This window comes from Athene cunicularia (genome assembly GCF_003259725.1).
Source record: "Athene cunicularia isolate RWA chromosome 1 unlocalized genomic scaffold, athCun1 chr1_part1, whole genome shotgun sequence".
Taxonomy (NCBI): domain Eukaryota; kingdom Metazoa; phylum Chordata; class Aves; order Strigiformes; family Strigidae; genus Athene; species Athene cunicularia.
In genome coordinates this window covers 10,308,050-10,332,171 of record NW_020799091.1, presented here as the reverse complement: position 1 = coordinate 10,332,171, position 24,122 = coordinate 10,308,050, and the positions used below count along the sequence as shown (strand labels likewise).

General features: G+C 42.6%; 1 protein-coding gene across 2 annotated transcripts; it reads left to right on the top strand.

Annotated features, from left to right (window-relative positions):
• Window positions 1-7,959: 7,959 nt before the first annotated feature.
• On the top strand, window positions 7,960-23,864 carry LOC113484801 (transmembrane 4 L6 family member 1-like). 2 transcript variants are annotated; one of them, XM_026857449.1, is made up of 6 exons: window positions 7,960-8,125; window positions 11,146-11,325; window positions 14,770-14,835; window positions 20,285-20,430; window positions 21,208-21,394; window positions 21,823-23,864. In XM_026857449.1, the coding sequence occupies exons 2-6, from the start codon at window positions 11,155-11,157 to the stop codon at window positions 21,841-21,843; spliced, it is 591 nt and encodes a 196-aa protein (XP_026713250.1). In that variant the 5' UTR covers window positions 7,960-8,125; window positions 11,146-11,154; the 3' UTR covers window positions 21,844-23,864. The 2 variants fall into 2 exon arrangements, with proteins under 2 accessions (XP_026713250.1, XP_026713243.1); XM_026857442.1 differs by having other exon boundaries at window positions 7,961-8,125; window positions 11,143-11,325.
• The last annotated feature ends 258 nt before the right edge of the window (window positions 23,865-24,122 follow it).

Sequence of the window (24,122 nt, the reverse complement as noted above, 5' to 3'; positions counted from 1 at the left end):
AGGGACCCTCCCTGCCCTGCAGTGCTCCTAATCTTACCAGCCAGATAAACCAGACAAAGAGCAAGGAAAGGAGCACAAACCCAGAGAAAAGGAATGCATGTAGTGACTTACCACACACAAGGTTTTTTTGCAACAGCTGCTTTTTAAAAGTGCCCTCTTAGCCAAAAACCACAATATCACTCTTCTGGGGTATTTAAAAATCAGAAGTCAGGCTATCAAAAAAGGAACAGACTTTTATAAAAGATAGTAAATACTAATTGTCTTTCTTTGGCCTCTGACTTTCAAGCAGATCAAGCTTTGAAGTTTTTCTCTGCAGCCACAAGGACTGAAAATATTTCACTCCTTAAAAAAAAGAAGTCAAAATTCTGAAAGTTGAAGTATTTGAATATGTAAGACAAATTCCCGGCAGTAACAGGTTGCTGCAATCAGCTGCTCAGCAGGAAGGAGTGAGGGCTTGGTGGTAGCTCATCCCTCTTCACTCCCAGGCGCCCAGTGAGTGTCTCACAATTAGTTTTCATTCTCCCCAGGGTGCCAGGTGCACACCACAGAGGAGTTTATATTCAGTGATGAGATACTCCACAGTAATTTGTTCCTTTATCTAATGCCTGACTAGACAGGCAAACGGGTAGAGGAGTTAAAAAAAAACAAGTGGCTTCCAGCCAGATGCTGAAACCTCTCACACGTGGCTATGAAAGGGCTGGTGCTGGCTCATCAGAGGGGGTGGGATGTATGGCTGAGGCCAGCAGTGGAGCGGGACTGGGATGCTCTGGGGTGAGACCCACCAATCTGGGCCATCTCACCTTTCCTTCAGAGTGTGAAGAGTCGCACAGGCAGAGCCTGGGCCAGGGGAGTACCAGACTCAGCAGTCAGGCAACTGACTTGCCCCTCGCTTCCTTGAGGGACAGTTTGAGCCCATCTGTGGAAGGAGGTTGTAGCTGGATCCACAACATCCCGAGTGACTCCAACAACCACTGAACCTTCTTCTGACTGCTGTATGAATCCATATGGTTTTCTTCTTTGCTTTTTCCCAAGTGAAATCATCCAGTTCATTTAATATCAGCTGGTGAACAGGTTATGGTGAGATGAGGATGCCTGATGCAAGCCGTTATGAAACTACTAAATTACTCTTAAAAGAATCTCAGCCTCTTTCAAAAAAGCAATTATTTTCAGGAAAAGGCAGAAATGTTTCTGGCAAATCATAGGGAAGTGTATCCTTATTTCATAATAATCATATACAATACTACAAGCATCATAAGGATATAAAAAAAAAAAGTTTTTAAAAGCTGAATCAACTGTCCTCCACGCACTGCTTCAGCTTTCCAGGTCTGTATTTCATCCTTGGGCTCTCACCAAGCTCCCTCTAATGGCCACAGACATCGTGTTTCATTGCCTCCCTGTGCCACGGGTGGGGCAAGATACAGCATGAAGTCCGGCGTTGCACAGGGTGAGATTGCCTACTGGAGGAAGCCCTCCAGGTTTTTATTTTTTTAATGTGTGTGGGTTCATCTCTCACCCAGCTCTTTTATGATCTTGTCTCCACCCAGTATCTTCCCTCTTAACACTTCCCCAGGTTCCTGCCTTTCTCCCCAGCCTCTGAAGACCTGACATCATCTCAGAGTTAATGCATGTTCTTCTCCTAGCTCAATTTAGGCCCACACCCTAATATAAAGAATGGATTACACCACCAAGGAATGACAGCAACATATGCCAGACAGTTTGTTTGTCTTTTTAAATCCAACTTTTTGATATCATCTTCATGTCATTTGTGGAGGATCTGTGGACATGAGCCAGGTCTGCAACAGGGACCGGGGACCAAACCGCATGGCAGCACAGTGCCACTGCTGCCAACATGACTGTGGTGCTCAGCAAAGAGCAGTGCAGCTGCCCCTGCACCACACCAGCACTGTACTGTTATCCCTCCCTGATATATCACAGCCCTTCATAGATCCACACAATCACAAAAAGCTGTGGAAGTAGAACCCCCCTGCTCAAGCAAGACCACCTGAAAAAGGCTGCCCAGGACCACGTCCAGATGGCTTTTGAATATTTTCAAGGATGGAGAGGATTTATCTTCAAGGATGGAGAGATAAGTGGGTAAGCGGAGACAGACAGGTCATACATTTTCAGAAAAGACCTTTAATTATCTCCTTGTATGTAGTCCACCTTCTTCAGTATGCTCTCACCCTCAAAAAAGCCTTGGGAGTTCCCAGGGAGGTGGTGGAGTCCCCATCCCTGGAGGTGTTTAAGAGTAGGATCGACATAGTGCTGAGGGATCTGGTGTAGCTGGGAACTGTCAGTGTGAGGTTAATGGTTGGACTGGATGAACTTCAAGGTCCTTTCCAATCCTAAATGATTCTGTGATTCTGTGATTCCAGTGGACATAGGGGCAGAAAAGTATATATAGTTTGAAGATGGAGATTGCTTCATTTCTGGGAAAATTTTGTGATGCGGTTGTCTGTGCAAGAAGGGAATCACTTTCAGAAATCCAGACAGTGCTAAGAAATGTTCAAATGCACTTTGCATTCTGGGAAATAGAGCCCAAATTGCCTCCGGCCCTTCTATTACATAAGATACGTGGAGATTTAAAATACTGTTCTCACAGCGAACTCAAACTCACAACTTTAGGGTCAGCAAGAGGATGGGCTGTCTTTTCCTCAACCAGTCAGCACCAGCTGGAGAAAATAGACAGACCTCAGGATCTGAAGACCAAATATATTTCTAAATGCTTATCCAATTTTTCCACATCTATCAGTTTCTCCAATACAGGCAAAGTAAGTAATAAGTACTTCTACTAACAAGTAGTAATTCTGGCTACAAACCTGGCCTCATGTACATGTTTGAAACATTGCAACTACACCAACAAAAATAGTATTGATTTTCTTTTTCTTTCTTTTTTTTTTTTTTTTTCTTTTTTGGCACAAAACCAGATGGGAATGATTAATGACTGAACAGTTCCCCTTGGAATAACAAAACACTTAATGGTCACTCCTAATCTCTCTGCTGTTGCCCTCCTCTTTCATTCTGGTCAGAGTTGCTGCTCCAGGTGCTTCAGCCTCATATGGGAGTTTTTAATCTCCCATGGGTTACCTGGCTGAGCCAGAGTCTTTCAGTCTGACCAGAAACATCACCCTGAACTGCAGAAACCTTGTCTCCTGACAATGTCAAACCGCTCTAAAAAAATGCAATGAACATTTTTTAACAAAACCCACATTTCTGCAGCATATTCCCAATATTTAATCTTCACTACCGAAGGCTTCCTGGGGGACACAGGGCAGTTTAGGGCAAGTTAGGAAGGGAGGAGAAGGACCACCAGAAGTAACATTTCTCCCATTTGGTCAGGTAAATAGGGGCATCTTCCAGTGGGTACTGCTTTTAGATCCTATTTCACCTATACCCTGAGCACCTACTTGGACAAACCCCAGTGACAAAACACAGGGATGAGAAATGTCTTTCAACCAAAACCAGAAAGAAGTGTTGCACAAAACCAGCAAAACGAAAGCACAAACCTCTAATTATTTTAATACTGGACAGGGACAATGTTGTTCTGTGTTAGGAGCACAAACAACCCTTGGCCACAGGTCATGGTTCATTGCTCTTTTAGAAAACAGTGGGGCTGCCACAGTGCTGTCCCTCCACAAAACAGTCATGTAATTAAATAAAATGAGCTTTGCGAACATGCATATGCACAAGAAAGCAGCGGGTAATACTTTGCTGGAAGGGCAGAGCTTGATGGGTGTTGTTTTGGCACCATTCTCCCTCATCCCAGTAGGTTCTTCTGCAGACTGTTGGCTGCGCAAACACAGGGTGCTCAGGCTCCCAGAGTCACTGATAACCGTGGGGTTTATTCCTAAAGAACAGTCTCTTTCTGGTGGTACTAGCATCGCCAGAGGCAATGAAGTGTGCACCAACCTCAGAGGGAGAAAACTGCTCAGCAAAGACTCTGGATGTCATCTCAGGGAGGAGAGAGAGCCTGGAGTTGTGCATATAAAAGAGATACAAGGGAAAAGGAAGAAAGAAAAAAAATAACAGAAAAATAGGTAAAATAGAAGATCCATCCATGTGATATTTAAGCTGTTGTCCCTGTGAAGTGCACATCCAGAGCATGCTGTGTGTTAGGACTATGCATGTGTGAAGGTACCATGCCCTGAACATACTCCCAAAGAGTGCAGAGAGCCTATTTCAAACTTGGCCCAGAGCAATTCCCATTCCACCCCTTCAGACTCTTATATATTCTTATTATAAGCACTGTAACGTGCACCACTTAATTATTTAATGTTATTTATTGTGGTTACCTCTGATCCAATTCAAGACCTGAGCCTTTTTGCATTGAGCTGTCCCTCATCTTGCTCAGTGCTCGTCATGCGATCAGTTCTTTCTTATCTGGGTCTATGTAGGTCTGGGATACTCTGGATAAAGGAAACGCTGAATAACACTGGTACTGCTATTTCCACCTTGCTGTCTCTACCTTAAAAAGGGCATCCACACGCTCCTGGATACAGGCAGACACGTTAACTTGGGTACCTGCTGCAAGAGCAGGGAGAGCCAGCTGGGGCTCTGGGGAAGGTTATGTGCAACGCCCAAACTCATGAACCTTCTCAGAGCCAGCTCATTTCAAAAAAACCCTCTTAACAGCAGTTCCTGATCCTTCTCTGGCAAAATCAACCTCATTTCCCTCATTTGAAGAAAACATCATCAACAAAGTGTCACAGGAAACATCAGGAAGAGATAATTTGTGTCATGGTGCCAAAGTGGAATAAATTAAATTGAGTGGAGTATCACTGCGTACCTAGAATAAAGCTTTGACTTCAGAGGAACCACTTAAGATTTGCACTAGAATAAATGAGAACAGAGCTGCCTGGCTCCTTTTTACACAGGGTATCAACAGCAAAAAGGGCATTTTCTCGTTAGCGCACTACAGCTGCACTCCAAATGGGATAGATCTATTAATAGAGTAAGTGGGCAGTCAGATATGCCCTTCAAAAACCTGCACGGGGCTGTAATTCTTCAGTTTCTAGCTCACACGCTGCACCACCCAGGGAAATTGTAGGCCTGTAATGGCCTTCATTTCTAGTGTGATAAACAGGATCTTTCATGTAATTACATTTCTTCTCTCAGTACCTGTGCTACTACACGTAACTGGAAAATTAATTAAGAGTTTATGGCTAAAAGGATAGAAATAAAAGGAGGACCAGAGCTGACATACAGTAAGTCAACATAATCAGGAAGCATTGATCAATGGAACACAAAATGCTTTCGTTGCCTTCAAAATCAATATTGCAGGGGGAAAAATAGATGTACACAATCATATACACTCAGTTTAGCCACTAAACACTTCACAGACTAAACTCTGTTCTTCTAAGTGTTTTAGAGCTTGTTTTTTTCATTTTTTTTTTCGGATGAGTCTATCACTTCAGAAAAACAGGCAGGAGTCGGTCTCTTTGGTGTTAATACAGACTTCTATTGTGTTCTTTTCGGCATTCCTTCTGCACCACAGAGTGTGCAGTATTTAGTTCAGAACTCATCAAACACTGAGTATAGATCCTACCCAGTAATGAGAAAATCTAAAGATATTCTTGAAGCAGTAAGAGAATTTCATTTAATATAGCTTACCAGGATTTTTATTTTTCTTAATGGCTAGAAGCGCTGGTCTTCAGTTAAGGACCTGAGCACAAAGTGTTGTACAAACATAGGTGAAAACACTGAACGTGTTCCAAATAGTTTCAACTCTGTGTAGTAGAGCAAAAGACAACATGCTGCTGTAAGTAAATGGAAAAGCACAATACTAATACTTTATTGGTTCTGCTCATTGTGCACTTGCTTTAAAACCTATTAAGCATTCAGTGGAGAATGGCACTGAGAGGTATTTGAAATTGAGAGACAAAATCAAGTCTAGGTACCAAGTCTAGACACTAAATAAGTGATAGATGAAGTATGGTAGGATGCGATAGGTTTTAGAAGGTAAGAAAATAAACTTTAAAAGTTCAGTAAAGGAATGCATAGTGTTGAGGACATGGTACAGATGGAAAACTACAGAGGTGAGCCTTGCACATCATTCTGGAGAACTATGAGATGGGCAAAATCAGAGAAAAACAGAATCAAAATCAAGGATGCTAATACCAAATGACAGTGTTAACCATGTTAGGATGGGAAAGGTGGTACCTGAGAGATATTATAGAGTCTATAAAAACTCCAAGCAACCAGGATATGAGATTTAGGGGGAGGGTTCTTCTTAAGCATCTTTATGAAGTTTCTTTATTTGCTTCTTAACTCTCTAGATAAGCTGGCAGGTTCCCCCCAGGTGCTCCAGCTGTCAGTGCAAATTGTTGACAGTCTTCAAGTTCTAAATTTAATTCTTTAAAAAGCTTTAAATGCCATTAGACCTTGTGCCTTTCCCTGTCTGAAGATTGCATGAGACTTACTTTGTTCCTTTTCCTTGGTGTTGAAGCACCACCACATAAAACACAGCAAAATGCTACTGCCACTGGCGTCAGCTGGGGGCATAGGGCTCTGCGGGTTCAGATTAGTTTCCCTTCTTTTTGCCATTTGTACTGTAATGAAGTTTGTTTGCCTGAGATCAGTCTATGGGCTTTTTAAAGATTTCTCAGTAGCTGTGACTCAGTGATGAAGATCACCTTCCCTGCATCCTTTGACGCTGGTGGTATTAAGTATGTAACCTGGGGACTGAAGTGCCAGGTTTGCCCCTGTGCTGTTGCAGCCACCCTGCCACGCTGGTAGTCCTCATGGGCAGGATTCATCTGACCACAAATGCCGACATTTAAGTTTGAACAAGTGTTGAGATTCTTTCACCATTAATGATTTATTGTAACCCTACAGTAGCTCCTAAAACAGATCTGGTGATTTTTTCCTTAAAAGTGTCTGTTTCTCTCACCAGGAATAAAGGCAGTCTAGAGTAACATCTACCTCATGGATGTCTAAAGTCATGTGAAATTAATTCCACCCCATGCAATCAATCTTGCATAGAGAGAGAATTCCTCCAAAGATGAGAATGAAGATGAGAGACAGCAAGTTGGAGAGTGGAATATTTTATATCTTTGCTTCACTCACATGCCCCTTTCATTGATGGGGTTTTTTTGATCAAATCACCCTTCCATCTGGATATTGAGAACAAGGCAATGGCAAGTGCCTTCCAGAGGGGACGTTTTCAATTGAAAAGAGCACTGAGCATATTGCCAGCAAACCTAACCTACTGAGTAACATAGGTATTTATATGTTTTAGTGTTTGAACATATTTTAACAGTTATTACTATGTCATTTACTACAAAAGAAAATGGCTACATCCCTCTTTCCTCCAGTATGACTCTTTTCCCAGTTTAATTTTAACATTTCTTCATACCCTTTGCTGTGTTTTTCATTTCTTGGCCCATCCCTAGTGTCTCTTCTACCTTTCTATTCTCCTTTGCCAAAGTGAATCTGCACTCTCTGGTCCTTGGAACTGTGCTTTTATTTCCTTGCTTCCTCACTTGGTTGTACCTCTACCTTCTCTCCAGCCTTTCCACCCTTCTCCCTCTTACTTTCCCTGGCTTATTGAGAATTTTCTTTCTTTCCCTTCCCAGCCCCACTCTCCTCACCCAGCTCTCCCAGCAGCACACTTTGGAGCAAAGACGATTCTGAATTTTAACATCCACAACCCACTATGCAGAAGACAACTCCACACTGATGGCCAGACTTTGCCACCGCCTCATGCTTCAACCACATTTTCTCTCACCCGCTCATTGCTGCTCTTCATGTGCTTGCACTGCTGTCCTCTCCTGCCTCTCCTCTTCTGCCAGATCGTGCACAAATGAAATGGTTGTAGCAATAAAGAGGTCTCCACTGCTCTGATCTGCATGTCCCGGGGGCCCAAGGCATTGACCACTGGAACACTGCCTTAAAATGATCAATAACACTGGGTGGGATGCCAACCTCGCACAGACCAACCAGGGATAACTTTGGGTATTTCCTCATTCTCTGGAGAAAACCAGCTATTTGTTTAATAGAGGCCATTGCCCGAGAACATCACTGTGCCTCCCTCAGACCGCCACGCTTCAGGATAGAGGAGCTGGAAAGCCTGAAGCCGGCTGCAGGGAACTCTGGAGCCTGGAGGCCATCTTAGCCCGTGTAGAAGGTAAGCAAAGGTATACCTGCTTCCCTCAGCATTAAAAAGCAAAACTTTCTAAAACCCTAGTTAAAAATTAGAAGCTTACTCTAGCTGCCCTGCTTAACGAAGCTGTAGAAAGTGCTTTTGTTTGCTGAATTATTAAAGCATTTTGAGTGCTCCTGGCAATGCAGAGTGTTTTCCTAAGCTGTAATAACATGGTCAGATCCTCTGATGTACACAGGTAGCAAAGCGGCCTTGATTTTGGTGGTAAAGGCTCTCTCTAGGTCTAGTGATTGATGTTTAGGTAAGTTCTTCTTGCAGTTTGAAGTGGTATTGAGATAGGTCAGAGAGAATGGGCTGTAAACCCCTGTTCTTCCAGTCCAAGCAGCGTCGCTCGAAGTGAGAATTGGGCCCTCTGGCTATGTACGAAAGATGCAGAAGAGAATTTATAACTCGCCTACAAGACTTAGGTTTTAGAAAAGAAAGCCAGGCTGTGCCTGTGCTTGTTTGCTTCTCTCTGGGGAAGAGAAGGAGGTGAGGTTGGGCAAACACATGGAAAAGCAGAAGTTGGAATGAGACAGGAAAGCAGACAGACAGAAGTCAGCGTAAAAAAAAAAAAAAAAAAAAAAAAAAAAAAAAAAAAAAAAGTAGTGAATGCATTGGGTATTTGAAAGAAAGAAGAGTGAAATATCCGATATTCTTGCCATTTCCCTTCACTCTCACCCCACTTCATCTTTCATTTGCACATTGTTGATCTGCTTAGATTTTTCATTCTTTTAGCTGGGGCTTTTTCCAGAGGCTTGCAAAATGCCCTGCCAAATTTTGATCACTATATAAACAATAGGTAATGACTGTAAACCAAGAAGCATCTCTGTGAAAAACTTTCCCTTCTGGAATAGTTTAATGCCAGTTAACTTGTTTAAAAGATGGAATAAAAAACATAACATGATTGTAAAGTGCTCAGAAGAAAAGGCACATAAGCACAGTGCTTTTATTAAACTCGTAGCAGCAGAGAACAATGCAATTTTTTTACTATAGAAATGCAAAATCAAAAGAAGTCTGGCAGTCTCAGCTACTTCTCAGCAATATATGGCATCCCATAAAGTCATTGTTTTCTGTTACAGAGGTTTGAGGACATTGCTCTGTCTTCATGCCTTACCTCACTGCCGTCTTCGTTCTGTCAACGAAGCCAGTTTCAGCCTGTCTCTGGCTTTCTCTGGTATCTTCATTCTGTCTTTCACCTGGGCTTTTTTTTTGCTTGGGAACCCAAACTTGATTGATTTCTGTACTCCTAGCCTGCTTAATACCTTCTCAACACTGACTTCTGTCACAAGACTTTCAGGATTAGCCAATGCACATGACTAAATTGAGGGACATTTCACTGTTTACTGCCTCAGTTATTACAAAAAACTATTTGCAAGTAGGAAGCGTAGGTATACGCACATGCATGGCTGCACATGTGCGTGTGTAACACAGGTGTGTGTACTGAAATGGTGTGTGTCCAGATCCTCTTCTGTCTCTTACATTTTGTAACTTGCTTACAGGAGAGCAAAGCCATCCTGGGCATAAACTGTCAGCTTTCTCTAATGACAGAAACCATCAGATTGATATTTTGCATTTTTATGCATTTGAAAGACTTGAGCTGGAGTGAAGCTATGATAAAACATCATGGAGAAGTTGTGATCAGTTTGTGCCATAAAGGTAATGGCAGTGTGAAAGTTTAATAGTCTCTGACCCAGTAGTCCAAAATTTCCAACCTGGCATGGATAAATATCTGTAGATCCACTTTTGTACCGATCAGCCTTTTCTCTTTGGTTATAGATCACAGCATGGGTGCTGTATGAGCTGAGGTAGTTCACTTTGGTGAAGAGGGATCTAATAGCAGCCTACAACAAACTTGGAAGAGAGTGACAGAGGTGATGGAGTGGTAGGAGAGGAGATAATAAGGAGCAACAGCCACATTTACAGCTTGGGAGATTCAGGTTGGACATCAGAAAAGACTTTTTCACCAAGATGCTGGGGCAGCCCTGCAACAGGTCACCCAGAGAGGTGGTGGTAGCTCCATCCTTGGCAGGGTTTCAAAGCTCAGCTACGCAAAGCCATGGCTGACACAAAGAGCTAGTGTTGGTTGTGGTCCTGCTTTCAGGAGGTATCAGTGCTTCATTTATGCTGACTCTTTGATTTTGAAAGATGATTCTTTGATTTTAAAAGAAGAACCTGACCGCCGTGAAATATTAAGCTGCTGTTTTACATGCTATGGCAGATCTCTGAAAATGAAGTGCAATGGCTTTGTGACCTGCCCTTAGTAAACAGACACAGGATTAGACATGTTTCCAGATTTTTGGATATTTTAGGGTGGGTGCCAAACAGCCCTGTAACCCACAGTCTTATCTATCCTTATCTGCAGAATAAGCACATCACAGAAAAGAGTAATGAAATTTCTCCAGTTCTTCCTGACTGTGTATTCTGGACTGAAACAGAGAAAATGCAGCTGGTAGGGGCGCTGGTGAGGCTCCCCCATCTGCCCCAACACCAAGGCAGAGTTGAACACTTCTATGGTATTCCTGGCAGACATTTCCTGCTCTTCTAGACCCTCAGCTCAGGAGATTTCAAATAGCTTCCCAAGACAGTGGTCCCAGACGACACAGTGCAACAACCTCCCCTTCTACCCAAGGCCTTAGCCCCACCATGAAGTCTTCCAGCCAGGGTATCAGTTTGTGCAGCCATGGTTTTGGTAATGATGTTCCCAATGGGCAGATAATTGTGTATTAACAACTAAAATTAAACTCTCGATTTATTTCATACCAACATGTTTAGTCCTGGAAATTTTAAATAAATTTAATTAATCATTCCAGTTTTTAATAATTCTATTTTAAATAGAATCTCTGAAGGGAGCATGTTCTGTAGAACCGGATTACCTGTGTCAGTCTTAACTGTAACATTTCTTGCTTCAAAACTGATTCTTCTTTCGTTAAAGAAGAAAACTGTTGAAATCCATGTTCCCTGCACCACAGTAACTCAAACCTCCCTGTATCTTTCTTCAGCAGAGAGCTACTATGTGCACGAGGAAGTGTTCAAAGTGCATTGGGATCACTCTGGTCCCACTGGCAGCATGTGCCATAGTCTCCAACATCCTCCTGTATTTCCCCAACGGACAAGTTCTGCAGCTCAGTGAGATAACTGATCTGGTCTGGTTTTTCCATGGCATTCTGGGAGCTGGGATACTGGTAAGAAAGAAGTGTTGCTACGGTTTCTTATGGGTTTTGTTTTGGTTTAAATTCAGCACTAAAAAAGCCTCAGTTAACAAAAAACCAACATAGAAATGTGTTTTGCATAAACATGTGAGCAGCTTAACTAGGAAGTTGGGTATGGGACTGAGAAAGTGCATTCAAGACTGAAAAAGTCTTTTATCACAGGAATACAAGGTATTCCTCAAAAAAATACCAGGACTCCGTCAGGAGGAAACAATAGGACTGACTTCTCACTGTTGAGAGGAGTGACATGGATGGTCATCCTCCATGAGTCAATGCAAAGATGAGGTCTTAAGCTCAGGAGTTGATGAGTTTTCACTATTGCCTGCACCCCTCATTACTCCTTTAACTGATTTTATGCTCAAATAATTCACAAAAAAAACATAAGGGCAAAACTGAAACATGTTTCCATAGGTGTTTGTTAGAGACCCAGCCAACACTCAATGAATGTGAAGCTGCAAATGGATCAAATCCCAAATGCCTCCTGAGTTCCCACACACCCACCTACCTCCTTTTGGGTTTGATCTGATTTGTATGTGCTCTTCTGTAACCAATTCTCAATTCCACCACTCAGGAAATATTGCTTTTATGTGAATATCCATAGCTAGAAGGGAACATGTTTGTGAATACTGGTTTTTCCAGTTCATTAGAAATCCTTCTTCCTCATTCATCCAAGTGCAGATAAAAAGCTGAGTAACATGCTTATGACAAGTACTGGCTGTTACACAGTCTAGGCAGATAGTAAACTGCCACAGAACTGGCTACCTGTGTGTCAAAAAAATTAATGTTTAAGAATAATTAACTCAGAATAAAGGAAAACTCATTCATAGTCAGGCTATGATGCAGCTACCACTTATGTCTGTGGAAAAGCTACAATGGATGTGGTTCAGACTCCCACTTCACAAACCAGAAACATGGTATAACATCACTCCATAAATTATTCTCCACCAGCAGCTTGCCTGCTTCTTCTTACAGGTACCACTTGGGCCTATTACTCATGCTGAGCTTGAACGTAAGCACGAGTTTGTGGAAGGAAGCCTAAAAGAAGTGGAACTGCATGAGAGACCGGTGGAAAATTTGTATCACTGCAAGCCCAGGAGTCATTGGCGTTCAATGAAAGGAAAGGCAGATGTTAGGCATGAGAGCATCACAGGCTCATTCAAAATGTGCCTTCTTTTAAGGCTTCCACACAGATTTGCCTGTGGCTAGCACCACATACATCAAAAATGAGAACAGCAAGTGAGAGGGGAGGAAACATTTGCATTGACCTTCAAAACACAGCATTAGGAGTAATTATTGATCCACAAACAATGCTGTTTGAGTGTACCTGCTTTCCAGAAAACAGCATGACAAATGCCCAGAGGTAAAGAGAAGGGGAAAGGAAACATTACCATCAGCTCCATTTTCCAGGTGCTGGAAGCATGGAAAAATGAAGGCTGGCTTCTGGGCCTCGCAGGGAGCTAAGCAAGGGGCAGAATGCCCCAGGACTGGAGCCTGGTCTGTACCCCACAGTGAGGACAGAGCAGGCTGCCGTACATTCCCCCAGGCACCCAGCTGCTCCCCAAAGGAAACTCAGGAAAGTTACACCAACAGGTTGCCTGATCTTAGAGAATCTCCCTGTAACCAGGACACGGCCTCAGAGCCAGGACTGTGGGGGAAGCTTTCTAACAGTCTGGCCTGGCTCTGTGAGCCAGAAAACCTGCCTCCACCTGGAACTTCATCTGCAGACTGATACACAGATCATCCGCACACTCTTTGGCTGAGCAGCCAGCCCCACCCTTTCCTCCTTCTGTGCTGCTTCTCTAATGGAAATTTCTGTGACGTGAAAACCTCTCCATTTCCTTATTTCAAAAGTTTAGGGTGTAAAGAAAGGAAGACTGGTTCCACGTGTCATGGTAATGTCTTTCCTGATAGAAAGCCTGTGTGCAAACGCCCTGAAATGCCTGAGACATGGCTCACGCGCAGCCTTCATTTCACTGACAACAGCCAAATCTAGCAAATTCTCGTTCCCATGTCAAAAAGCAGGTATTTATAATCAGACACTGCAAAAGAAGAAAGCTGCCAAGCAAATCCTTCATCCTGAGCCAGGCTAAGAAATGACACAACGGTGTTGGCAGCTTAGCTGCGAAACCTCCATAGAAGAAAGACAGCCCTGGAGGAAAGGGAGTGTTGGTTTGATGGGCAGAGGTATTAGCTCTCCTTCTGAGTGCCAGACAGTGGCACGCTGGGACAGACACTACCTTGGGACCACCCGCGATTTTTTAAGAGCTGACTTTTTCCCAGGAAGAGAAACACTTTTTTAACCTCAATGCTTTACGTCTGCGGGTCTCCAGCTGTGATCCAGGACCACTGCAGGTCCTGGAGGCTGCCTCTGGAGTGTGCATAAAAAACAATGGAAAGCAAATTCTTTGAAAAATATTTGGGAGTCTGCAAATCTAAGCAAGTTTTATAACACTTTCCTACATAGTCTATTAGAGATATTCACACTGCACATATAAATTCCTGAGGCTTCATTCACTGTGGACGTTCTGCTCTTCTGACCCTACATGGGACAACATCTCTCCATCACCTAGTCTGACTGCTTTTATACCTTTCACCTTTTTTGTTTGTTTCTTTGGGGAGCTGTCTTTCTTTTATCAACTTTATAGGGACTATTCCCTACTTTCTCAAATATTCATTTTCTTGCCTTGCTCTCTGAGATGCCTACCTAAGCAGTGGTGGGCAGAGGCAAGGCAGCAGGAGTGCTCTGGCTGCACAGCTAGATCCACAGAAGCTTTCTTACCCTCTGGCTACCAAACTAAATGCAGCTTTTCCTATCTCCAGAATGCCTCTGTAAAGTGGAATTATATCCTGAGACACAGATGGTTACTGGCTTCATTGCATCAGCCCAGCTCCACTTGAAAATTACTATAGAAAAATCTGATGTCAACTGGGAGCTCCCTGTTGAGTGAAATCCATTTTGTAGGTTTTCCAGAAGTTTAGCACAAAGAACCAAAGTCAGATGCATTTCAGGAAGCTTAAGACTGATTTCTCAATTATAATCCAGAGCAGGATTTCAGAAGATTTAAACTGACATAATTCTTACTCCAGTGATACATCTTTTCTGAGCAGAAATTCCATTTTCTCAGAACTAACACATTTGATCCTGAAAAAACCCAACAAAACCCTGCTGAAAAGAAGCAGTATAACTTCAGCAATCAGGAGCACTCTACCGGAAACTTGCCAGCCAGCTCTAGCCATAATCCCACACTTCTTTACGAGTTACTCTTCAGCAAGCACCAACATCTAAGCAAGTGTAAGTCACAGAGAAGAGGCAGCGGGTGGTTTGCATTTGAGGAACATGATGCCCCAGCTCCTAGACTTTAAAAACCATCCCAGCAGAAGTACTACACACCAATTCAGTTTGTGCTTTTCTCACAGGTTATTTTGCTGGCATTCATGATGCTGGGAGCAGGTGGAGCAGGATGTTGCACTAGCCGATGTGGGGTAAGTGGATATTTATGTGTTGAAATGGCACTGTAGGGTTTGTGCAATAGTTCTTAAATGGCTGCTCAGCAGGTGGAAATGTACAATGACAAACCATCACGCCACCATCAGCAGCCATGTCAGGGAAATGCAGAAGAGGATCTTGATCTACAGCGTCAGTGGGCTGGGGCTGAGAGCTCAGTTAGCCAATCAGAATGTTATAATATTACAGCCCGTAACATTATAACATGACGGAAATCTTGCTGGAATGAAGGAAATCATTCTCGGTCAGGGAAAGTGCTGAAGCATTTAGGCACAACACGGAGGGCAGAGGGGTACAAAGCTACTTCACTCCACTCCATGTAAAATAAAACACGGCTCTAGCTTCCTCCTGCTCTAGGCAACCCTAAAGATTGAGACATCTGCCTGTTCCTTCTGCTCCTACCTGGTCCTGTTTCCTCCATGCCCTTCCACAGCCATTTAGTTTTCCACAGGTTCATTCCTGTGGGGCAGACAGGTCCCCCACTTTGCAGGCCCATGCTAAAAGCCTGAGCTGCTGCACTGGCACTAAGGATCCGGCACTGCTTCCTGGAGGCCGGTCCCCATGCTTTGACCCATAGCTTGCATTTGCCCAAGCATTATGCACATGAAAGGTGCAAACACATTTTGGGATCTCTGCCATCCAGAGAAAGGCCAGAGAGACTTTTTCCCTTTATAATTAATAATACTATAAAGCAACATGTTATACAGGCATCTCTATTAATCCTCAAGCTCTGGGCATAGACTTCTGTGTGGCTATCATTATTATAAGAATAAACTGACTTAGAAATGTTTTTTTTAGTCTGCAGCCTGGAATGAGAGGTTCCATACAATAAAGCATGCCTCTTCTGTACTCTTCAATTAATATTTAGTTTGATCCATAAGACTTTACCTCTTCAGGATGTTTTACTTAATTCATTATTCATAGTGCCAAAATAACATTCTTCATTGGGATGTCAGCAAGTACATCTCAAGGGAAATGTCATCACCTTGATTTTACTAAGTGTCATATACACAGAGAGGATGCTAATGATGACCAAGTAGGCCAGTTGCAGAGCTGTGAGCCTAGGCACCCTGAACCCAGTGCCTGAGCCAGCTGCTTCTCCTATTTTGAGTGATGTAGAAAGCAGTGGTGAAAAACAGCTGTACTGTGCGTGTTCCCATGCTCTGCTGAATGTGGTAAGTCATGAGGGGAAATCCAGCTGAATTGGGCTCAGTTCACAGAACATCTCAGGTCTCCCTTCTCTGTCCCTCATCGCTGCACTAAGTATTGCAGACCTGAGAGTCAAACTTCCCCAGACTCCCCCAGCCCACTGACACAGGTGATAGTGCAGTGCCACTCAGCAGCCCACATCCACATATCTCCTGCTCTCCTCCATTCCCCTCCACCACCCTTTTGCTGTCTAAGCCATTCCTAGCAGTAGCACATGGATGCCAGGTATCCTGTCTGCACCTTCCCAGCACTGATAGGTTACCTACAGGCTGTTCCTCCTCTTCCTTATTTGCTGTTATAGAGGAATAGACATTGTTGAGAAAATAGTTTGATTATGCACTACAGTATTTGTATAAAGAGAGCTTGCTCATGGCCAGGTGATGAATCTACTCAAACCGCAGAATAGGCTTGGTGAGGACAGTATATCTTTGAAAATGCTGTCTTCTGGAACTGTGGGAATTGCCCTCCTCTTTGAGGTGGAAAGGGATGAAGCTCTAGAAGTCACTCTATGGTTTAAACAGAACGTGGCTCAATATAGAGATGAGATGGGACATGAGCAAAGAGCGAGTGTCTATGAATGACATTAAAAACAACAATTTCCCTTGCACAGCTGCTGGGGAAGAGTGATTTCTAAGCATGAAAAAAGAGGTGAGTATTGCAGGGAGATCTGAAGGCTAATGATGTGCTGCTTCAGGAGAAACCTCAGGGAAACCTTGCTTTGGACCCACAGCAGGTTGCTCAGGTGCCCTGACCATATGGGCTGTATACCCAAGGCAGGGTATGGTGTGAATCACCAGGCACTGGAGAGCAGAGGAACCCTTGAACTGGTTCAAACATGCATCATAGCGGTGACTTACCAAGATGCCAGAACTCCTTGTGAGGTCGATCTGAGTGGCGGACCAGATATGGGCTCCCCAGCTCTTGGTGGCTTGTCAGCCAGCTTCTACCCACTGGCAGAAAAATAGCCCACACTGGACCTACTCAGGACCCTCTGTATTTCAGAAGTTAGTTTGCCCACCTTTCTGCGTTGGGGATCTTAGGTATAAAATTATAATTTCCACTGAATACTCAGCATTTCTTTTCATTAAAAAAAAAAAAAAAGGCTAAAGAACTAATTCTGATCAGAATTATTATTCAATCTGAACATAACCGTTTTCCTCAGGGTAGGGACTCTATCCTATTATATTTTGTGCAATCCCTGTTTCAGTAGTTTCAGACTTCATCACAACTTTTACACACTGCTGAAGTATCAACAACAGTAATAATAATTATTAAATTTCTCATCCTTTTATTCACCTTATTGACTTCTCCAGTTCATGGTAATTATGTGCTGCATTGAGTAAGTTTTTTCATTAATCTATTTTAAATGGTTGCCTGCAAACATACCAAGATGGCTTCTTGTCTTTACATTAGGGAGTAATGATTTTGGAAAGTCACAGATTTAGAAAGATTCCGTGTCTTGCAACTTAGTGTGTACACATCTGAATGGATACACTGCGCTGGAACAATGAGAAAAGAAGGGCCCCAAAATACAGCTTCTGTCATTGCATCAGCAAACATACTCCAGTATTTCTCTCTAAGTCTTCCTTAAGAGTTACTAGTAGAGCAAGAATAGCCATAGCAGCTTTCCAGACAAACAAACCTAGATAAGCAAAGCTATCTGGATAACCAGACAGGATATTAATTCCACAAAAAAACAAAACAAAACAAAAAAACAAAACAAAACAAAAAAATCACCTTCAGAGAAAGAAGCAGAGAAGAAAGAAATGTGCATGAAACAAGAATGAGGACAATAAAGGGCAGCACAAGCTGGGGCAGGAGGAACGTGGTAACTTCACCAAGGCAGCTGATGCAAATGCTCAAAGACTGAATGTTAAAAGTCTTAATCAGTTTGCCAGAGACAATTCAATTGTGTGAGGGATAAAGCAGGGATAACATTAAAAGAAAATCAGCAAAAATGATCAGCTAAACCTTTACAAGAGGTAGAGAACAGGTCAACACTATGGGAAATTAGTTTCAACAGACTCAAGCATCCCAGTTTAGACCTCATGTTGCAACTGAAGACACAAATGAGGAAATAAAGATTTTCCAAAAAAAGTGATAAATGAGGATGGTGCAACTAGAGAAAGTGCTGAAAGGTTGAGGTGATGCAATAGTTAATAAAATTGTTGGATTTCCATGGAATATGGGACAAGCCTCCAGAAGAGTGGCTATAATGAGGAAATGCCACTGCGTGTCTAAAAGCTGCCCAGGAGAACCAATTTAACAGCTGTAGCAACTTCAGACTCCTCTTTCAGTGACAACTAGTCTTTGTCTATATAAGCATGCACAGTAAATGAAATTGGTGAAACGAAGAGCGCCATACAGCCAACAGATTTCAAATGAGAAAGTCATGTGTCAAATAGTCATCAAAGATAGTGCTGATGAGTTGTACTAGTACTAATCAGTATCATAAAACATAGTATTAGCAAAAGACCATTTGACATTTTCTATCATAATTGTCTTTGGGATGCCCATAATTCTATGCTGTGCTAAAACTAATCATTAGCATAATTAAAATCCCTCAGCCAGGATTCAGAATGCACAGTTGAAGTAAATGAGAAAATAGGTGGGCAGAAGTGGTTCAGCATATGTAGGAGTTTCAGACAGAGTATCAGTCACTCCCCTTCACCGAGAGGCATGGCTGGTGATCTTATTATGAGAGACAGTGCATCATCTACATCCCAGCACTGCTTTGGTGTAGGACAATATACTAAATTACCTACATTATGCTGACAATGAAGCTCTGCTAAGAGGCAACTCAGCCCACATACAGATAAAGACAAAAAGAGTGTCCAGCTTTGCAAAAAAAAAGACAGTTATTAATCAGTTATGATGAAATAAATCGCATGAGAAATCCCAGCTACTTCCAACTCAAGGACTGCTTTAGAGGCAAAAGTGCACACAAAATGAGTCAATTCACACACAGGCAGCATGCAGAGTTGTATAGAAAGCAGTAATGTCATCAACTGACAAGTTGGAAACGGCTTTCACCAGTCTGAACACGTTTGGATAGTGAATAGTTTTCAAGACTATGTCACAAATCTGCAATGTGGATGGTGGTTATTTCCACTTGACTCTGTAATGCAGCACTCTGTGGAGCAGCTGGCATTAGGAAAAGGTTTCTACCTTCCTTGTGGGCTTTTAGATTTCACTGGTATTTGCTGGCAACAGGGAAATGTTGCCAGAGGTGTTTGGCTTCAAACCCAAGTCATGGACAGGAGTGTTCCCCATGTGCTTCCTGAGCCGTGCCTCTGCCCTGACTCTGAGGCTGTCTTCTGCCTTGGCCCTAGTTCAGGTCTTCCCCTGGCTCTGTCAGTCTGCTCCAGAGTTTTCTTTTCTCTTCTTCTTCTTGGCAGAGTTATGAACAACCGCAGGCGGGGACTCTTAACAAGACTAGGGGAAAGCCCGTCCCAGAGACAACACCAGTAGCACCCACCTGAGATTCTTGTTTCTATATACAAACAGCAACCAGATACATTCCATCCACTAATAGAAAACTACCCCAAAACAAAGCAAAGGTAATGTTTCTGTGGGAGTGGCCAGTGTAAAACATACAGGTGCATTACATATAATTTGAAGTCACTGCTGGTTCATTGCCACACAAAGCACAATTAGATTTCTCAACACAGGTAGTAGTAACCGCATGTCATGTTGCAAAATGAAGAAAAGCAGCAATAAGAAAGGGTCTTTTGTATTCCTCAGCAGTTAGCACAAACAATTAATGCATTTTCTGTTGCTTTCATCTTCATGCATCTTCTGGTTCGGTAGTTGCTTGCTAGTTTCTATCAGTACAAGGGCTGAGAAGGGTGCTCTTGGTGCAGAGGTGGAAATGCCAAGGCACATGATGTGGACCACATCAAGCCAGTACTGACTTCATATGGCTTTCTGAAAGAAGACCCCCAGATTTTTCATAATTGATTGGTCATGTATAAAACTCTGAATAATTAAAACTCTGGGTTTATCCACTTTTAAAAGTGAAACAATTGCAGTCTGAAATCCTTTCGCATCTAGGATACTTGCACTAGTCAGAAGAAGTCAACTATTTTTTTTTTCACCACAAATATCATACTATTATTATGAGTAAGAAACACATAAAGATCATTTCCATTCAGTGAAAGCTTTCCATGCTGCTCAATGCATCTGTGCAGGTGATGTTGAAGATCTTTTCCCTTTCAGATGCTGCTGTCAGTGGTCCTGGCTGTGCTTGGATTTGCAGGAGGAGCATATTGTGCAGTCATCTCCTCACTGGGGCTGATTGGGGGCCCTCTGTGCGACACAGGTGATGGAGAATATGTCTACCCTTTCAGGAATGACACTCTGGAGTGAGTATGACTTAGAGGCTCCTCCAACTTTACTTTCCCTTATCTCTCACACACACATCCTTTTGTAGCAAATATTAATTTTTCCAAAGTGAACTGATGGTCCACCTGGTCTACAAATAAATTCATATTTCTCTGAGCCAGCATGTTCCAGCTGGTCATCTCTTTGACCAAGGATCATCTTTGGGCAAACTGCCCAAGTTTCTTCCACTGTGCTTGTCAGCAGCCCCTTATGCAAGTTGCACAATGCTTTCAAAAGGCTGCTGAGCTGTGACTCCCACCAGAGTCAGAAGGAGATGTTGATAAGTATGCCACATCAGTCTGTTAAGTCATCATGAATTAAGTCTACTCGACCTTCTTCTGACAGGAAAAGCAAAAATATTTTCTATCTATTTAAAGTTAACCTTGGCAACCATGCTCTTCAAGCCAGAGCTAAGAGATGATGAATGGACTGGTCTGAGATAACACAGCAAGAATGAAATATATGGAGACACATTTTAAAACCATTAGGGACTTTCCTTTTAGTTACTAGCACTGCCACAAAACAAAAGGAAGATTCTTGTGCATGCAAAAAAGTACAAATGTCGCTCTCTTCCCTAGTCATCTGTTGCACCTCTGCAAAGGCAATTCTGAAGAGAATCAGCATCTTTTACCAATTGTAGTAAAATTTGAAACTCACTTTGTGCAATCAAGTTCAGAAAATGTAATGCCAGGAAACACAGCAAACACCCTCAAGTTTTCATTTTCTAATACATTACCAATTATTTTTCTCTATCACAGAGAATGTTATTTGTTCAACCAGACAACATGGAGTATTTGCAAAGAACCTGAAAACATCATCCTTTGGAATATCGTCCTTTTCTCTATTCTGCTGGCCATTGGTGTGATTGAAGCTATTCTTTGTTTTATTCAAGTCATCAGTGGACTTACTGGCTTCATATGTGGCACATGTATGAGGAAAAGAAAGGTTGGTATGCAGTAAGAGATAACAGAGTGCTTTATGTTCTTACCAGTACAGATGCATTTGCACACTGTTTCTCATTGTAGTCACATTGTAGTCAGGGACAACCTGGTCCACAGATATTTCAAAACAGCAGAGCAGTGTGATGTATTGACATACTCGGTTGCACGGTTGTGTTCCTATTCAGGAAGACTTTTAGATAGTGTAATGACATGCCAGCACCTGTAAGTGAGAGAGATGAGAAGTAAAGGTGTTTTTAGTTGGTCCACAGTAGTAAAAAAGTCATATTACAAAATGGAAGAAAACGTTTTTCAAGTTTCATTTATCACCATGGCTTCCTTTTCATTGTTTATTTTCATTGTACTTAATGCTTGCAGTAATTCTGATATCCCTCTGGAATATTAATTAATCATCTTTCGTTCATTGCCTTTCAGACAAATATTTCTGGAATGTGAATGACCTACAGGGTGTGCCAGGACAAGGCCCGAGCTGCCGATTCACATACAACAAGGATAGTGAACTGTGCTGTATTTATGGGAGGATGGCAAAGAAAGCCCAAAATGTTCAGGAATTTCATGGGGCAAAATGAATTTTTTATAAACAAGTCAGTGTGGAAAAAAAAATAGATCATTTAGATCTGAGACTCCAAATTTTCATCTCTCTAAATATTCCTGCTAAATCTCAGGTATTGGCAAAACCACTAGTATGTCCAGTCCTGACTGCGGGAATTGTACATAAAACACAAAGGTCCCAGATCAAAGTTCACAGCCTGCCCTCTTGTGTATATGGCAAACTGAACCCTTGTTAATGTACGCATTTATCAGCCGCACGAAGCAGGTACTCTCTGGCTGGATGTAAATAACCTCCCATCCCCTCTAAATCCCACCTTGAGCTCCCCTGTCTGTTCCTATTAACCTGCTACTCAGGCACTCCCAGATTTAGCATTTGTGACACCGCAGATGCAGTTGTAGCACACAGTTTTCAGCCTCCCTCAGCCACCCTGGAGTCAAGCCTTGTGCTCATTTGGCAGCTTGCACTCTTGCTCAGCAAAGTCCAGTGCATTTCTACACCAGTTCTTCAAGAGCAACTGAGAGATGTGGTAGCCCTGGAGGGGCGTTTGGGTCAATATAGACAGTAGAGTTGGAACGAGTGTTTAACAATGTCCTGTTTAAATAAAAGATGGAGAAGCTCAGCACCAGTTTTGCCCTCACGAGACTGCATAGGAGTCTCACTAATTTCCACACAGGGCTATAGGGCTGTTCTAGAACAGATCACACAGACAAGCAATTAACTGGTAAAGATAAACTTTAAACTGATAAAGGTAGTAATTATGTGCAGCTTAGTAACAAATAAGATATAATCTGAAAGGCAAAAAATTGCATCAGTCTTAGTGTTACAGAAACAGTAATTCCAACCAGGAACTGTGTCATGCCCCATCATCACTCAAGATCAAGCCCTGGATGCTAAAGTCCATGACTAGCAAATTTCAGAAACCCCGTCATTTCAGTGACTTCCTCAAAGGTTAATTCTTGGACATGCCACTGAGTTCCCTGAGTCAGCCAAACTGCAAGATAATCTTCATTCATCCTGAAGGCATATATGTTGTAATGAAAATCTGAATATATTTAAAGCACTTAGAGTCTCTTTTTCAAAGCGAGACATTCATGTTTTCTCAGTCAAATGTTGTTCCTATTTATGCATTGTAGCATGTGAGCAAGTTATTTGAACACAGTTACTGCAGACACACGTGGTTGGTTGTGTTGTCCTCTAATGCAGCACGTAAACCCTTTTGTACAAAATGGGGAAGAAAATGCCAGCTGTGATAAGATGAGGAGCACACACACACACTTCCTTGGAGCATAGCTTCACTGCTAGAAGCAGGAAATTTGACCAGAAAACTTAAATGTACCTTCTGTAAAAAGAGCATAAGACTTGTTGAAGTTTGAAGTCATCCAAACTAGGTGCATCCAAACCTACCAGGTGGCTGAAAAAGCTCATGTTCTTTGTCAGCAGTGAAGCTTGGACAGTGTTACCATAGAAAGTGGACATCAAAACAAAGCCAACTGTTTCAACCAGGAAAGAATCAATGAGGCAGCTAGAAGTAAGGATATTCAGCATGCAGCTAGACCGAGAAAGACTCCATCAGCAGAGGGGCTCTGTGAGCTCTTCACAGCCCCTAAATATCAGCCCTGCCCTCATCCTTTAGTTTTGTCTCCCTGACTCTCATATCTGTGCTAAAGCCAGTGTGGGCTAGGCCAGCACCAGGAGAGGGAGAAGTACCCACTGGCACACACCACCTCCAGCACAGGAAAGTAAATGCACTGTGCTGCTGCCATCTGCTTGTTCCAAGCTGTCCTGCCCTGGGGATGTTTATGTCATGTCTGTGTGCTAATGGGGACACGCTCTGTCCTGCCAACTGTGCAATCACTGGCCTCACTGATATATGTAAATATTAAAGATTGTTATTCTGAAGTTATTTTCTGGCTTGATTTCTGTGACCTAAAGGACTTGCGACTTCAAACTAGCTCTGGTAGGAAGAGATAAGGAATAACACAGAAAGCAGAGTTAAATTCATTTTGTCTAATTTGAACCACTGAAAAGGAGTCTTTTCTGGGGTAGACTTCAAGCCATGTAGCTCATGGAGAGATTCAGCCTTCCCTCAGCCCATACTGAGAGACATGTCTAAAGCAGGCAGGGGGAACTGCCCCTCCAGGCACGATTCAGTTGTTCACCA

Excerpts from the sequence above, each read along its gene's own strand:
- LOC113484801 (XM_026857449.1), top strand. The coding sequence starts at position 11,155 with ATGTGCACGAGGAAGTGTTCAAAGTGCATTGGGATCACTCTGGTCCCA. Across the intron at positions 14,836-20,284 it reads GTTGCACTAGCCGATGTGGG|ATGCTGCTGTCAGTGGTCCT; the intron begins GTAAGTGGATAT and ends TTTCCCTTTCAG. Across the intron at positions 21,395-21,822 it reads CATGTATGAGGAAAAGAAAG|ACAAATATTTCTGGAATGTG; the intron begins GTTGGTATGCAG and ends ATTGCCTTTCAG.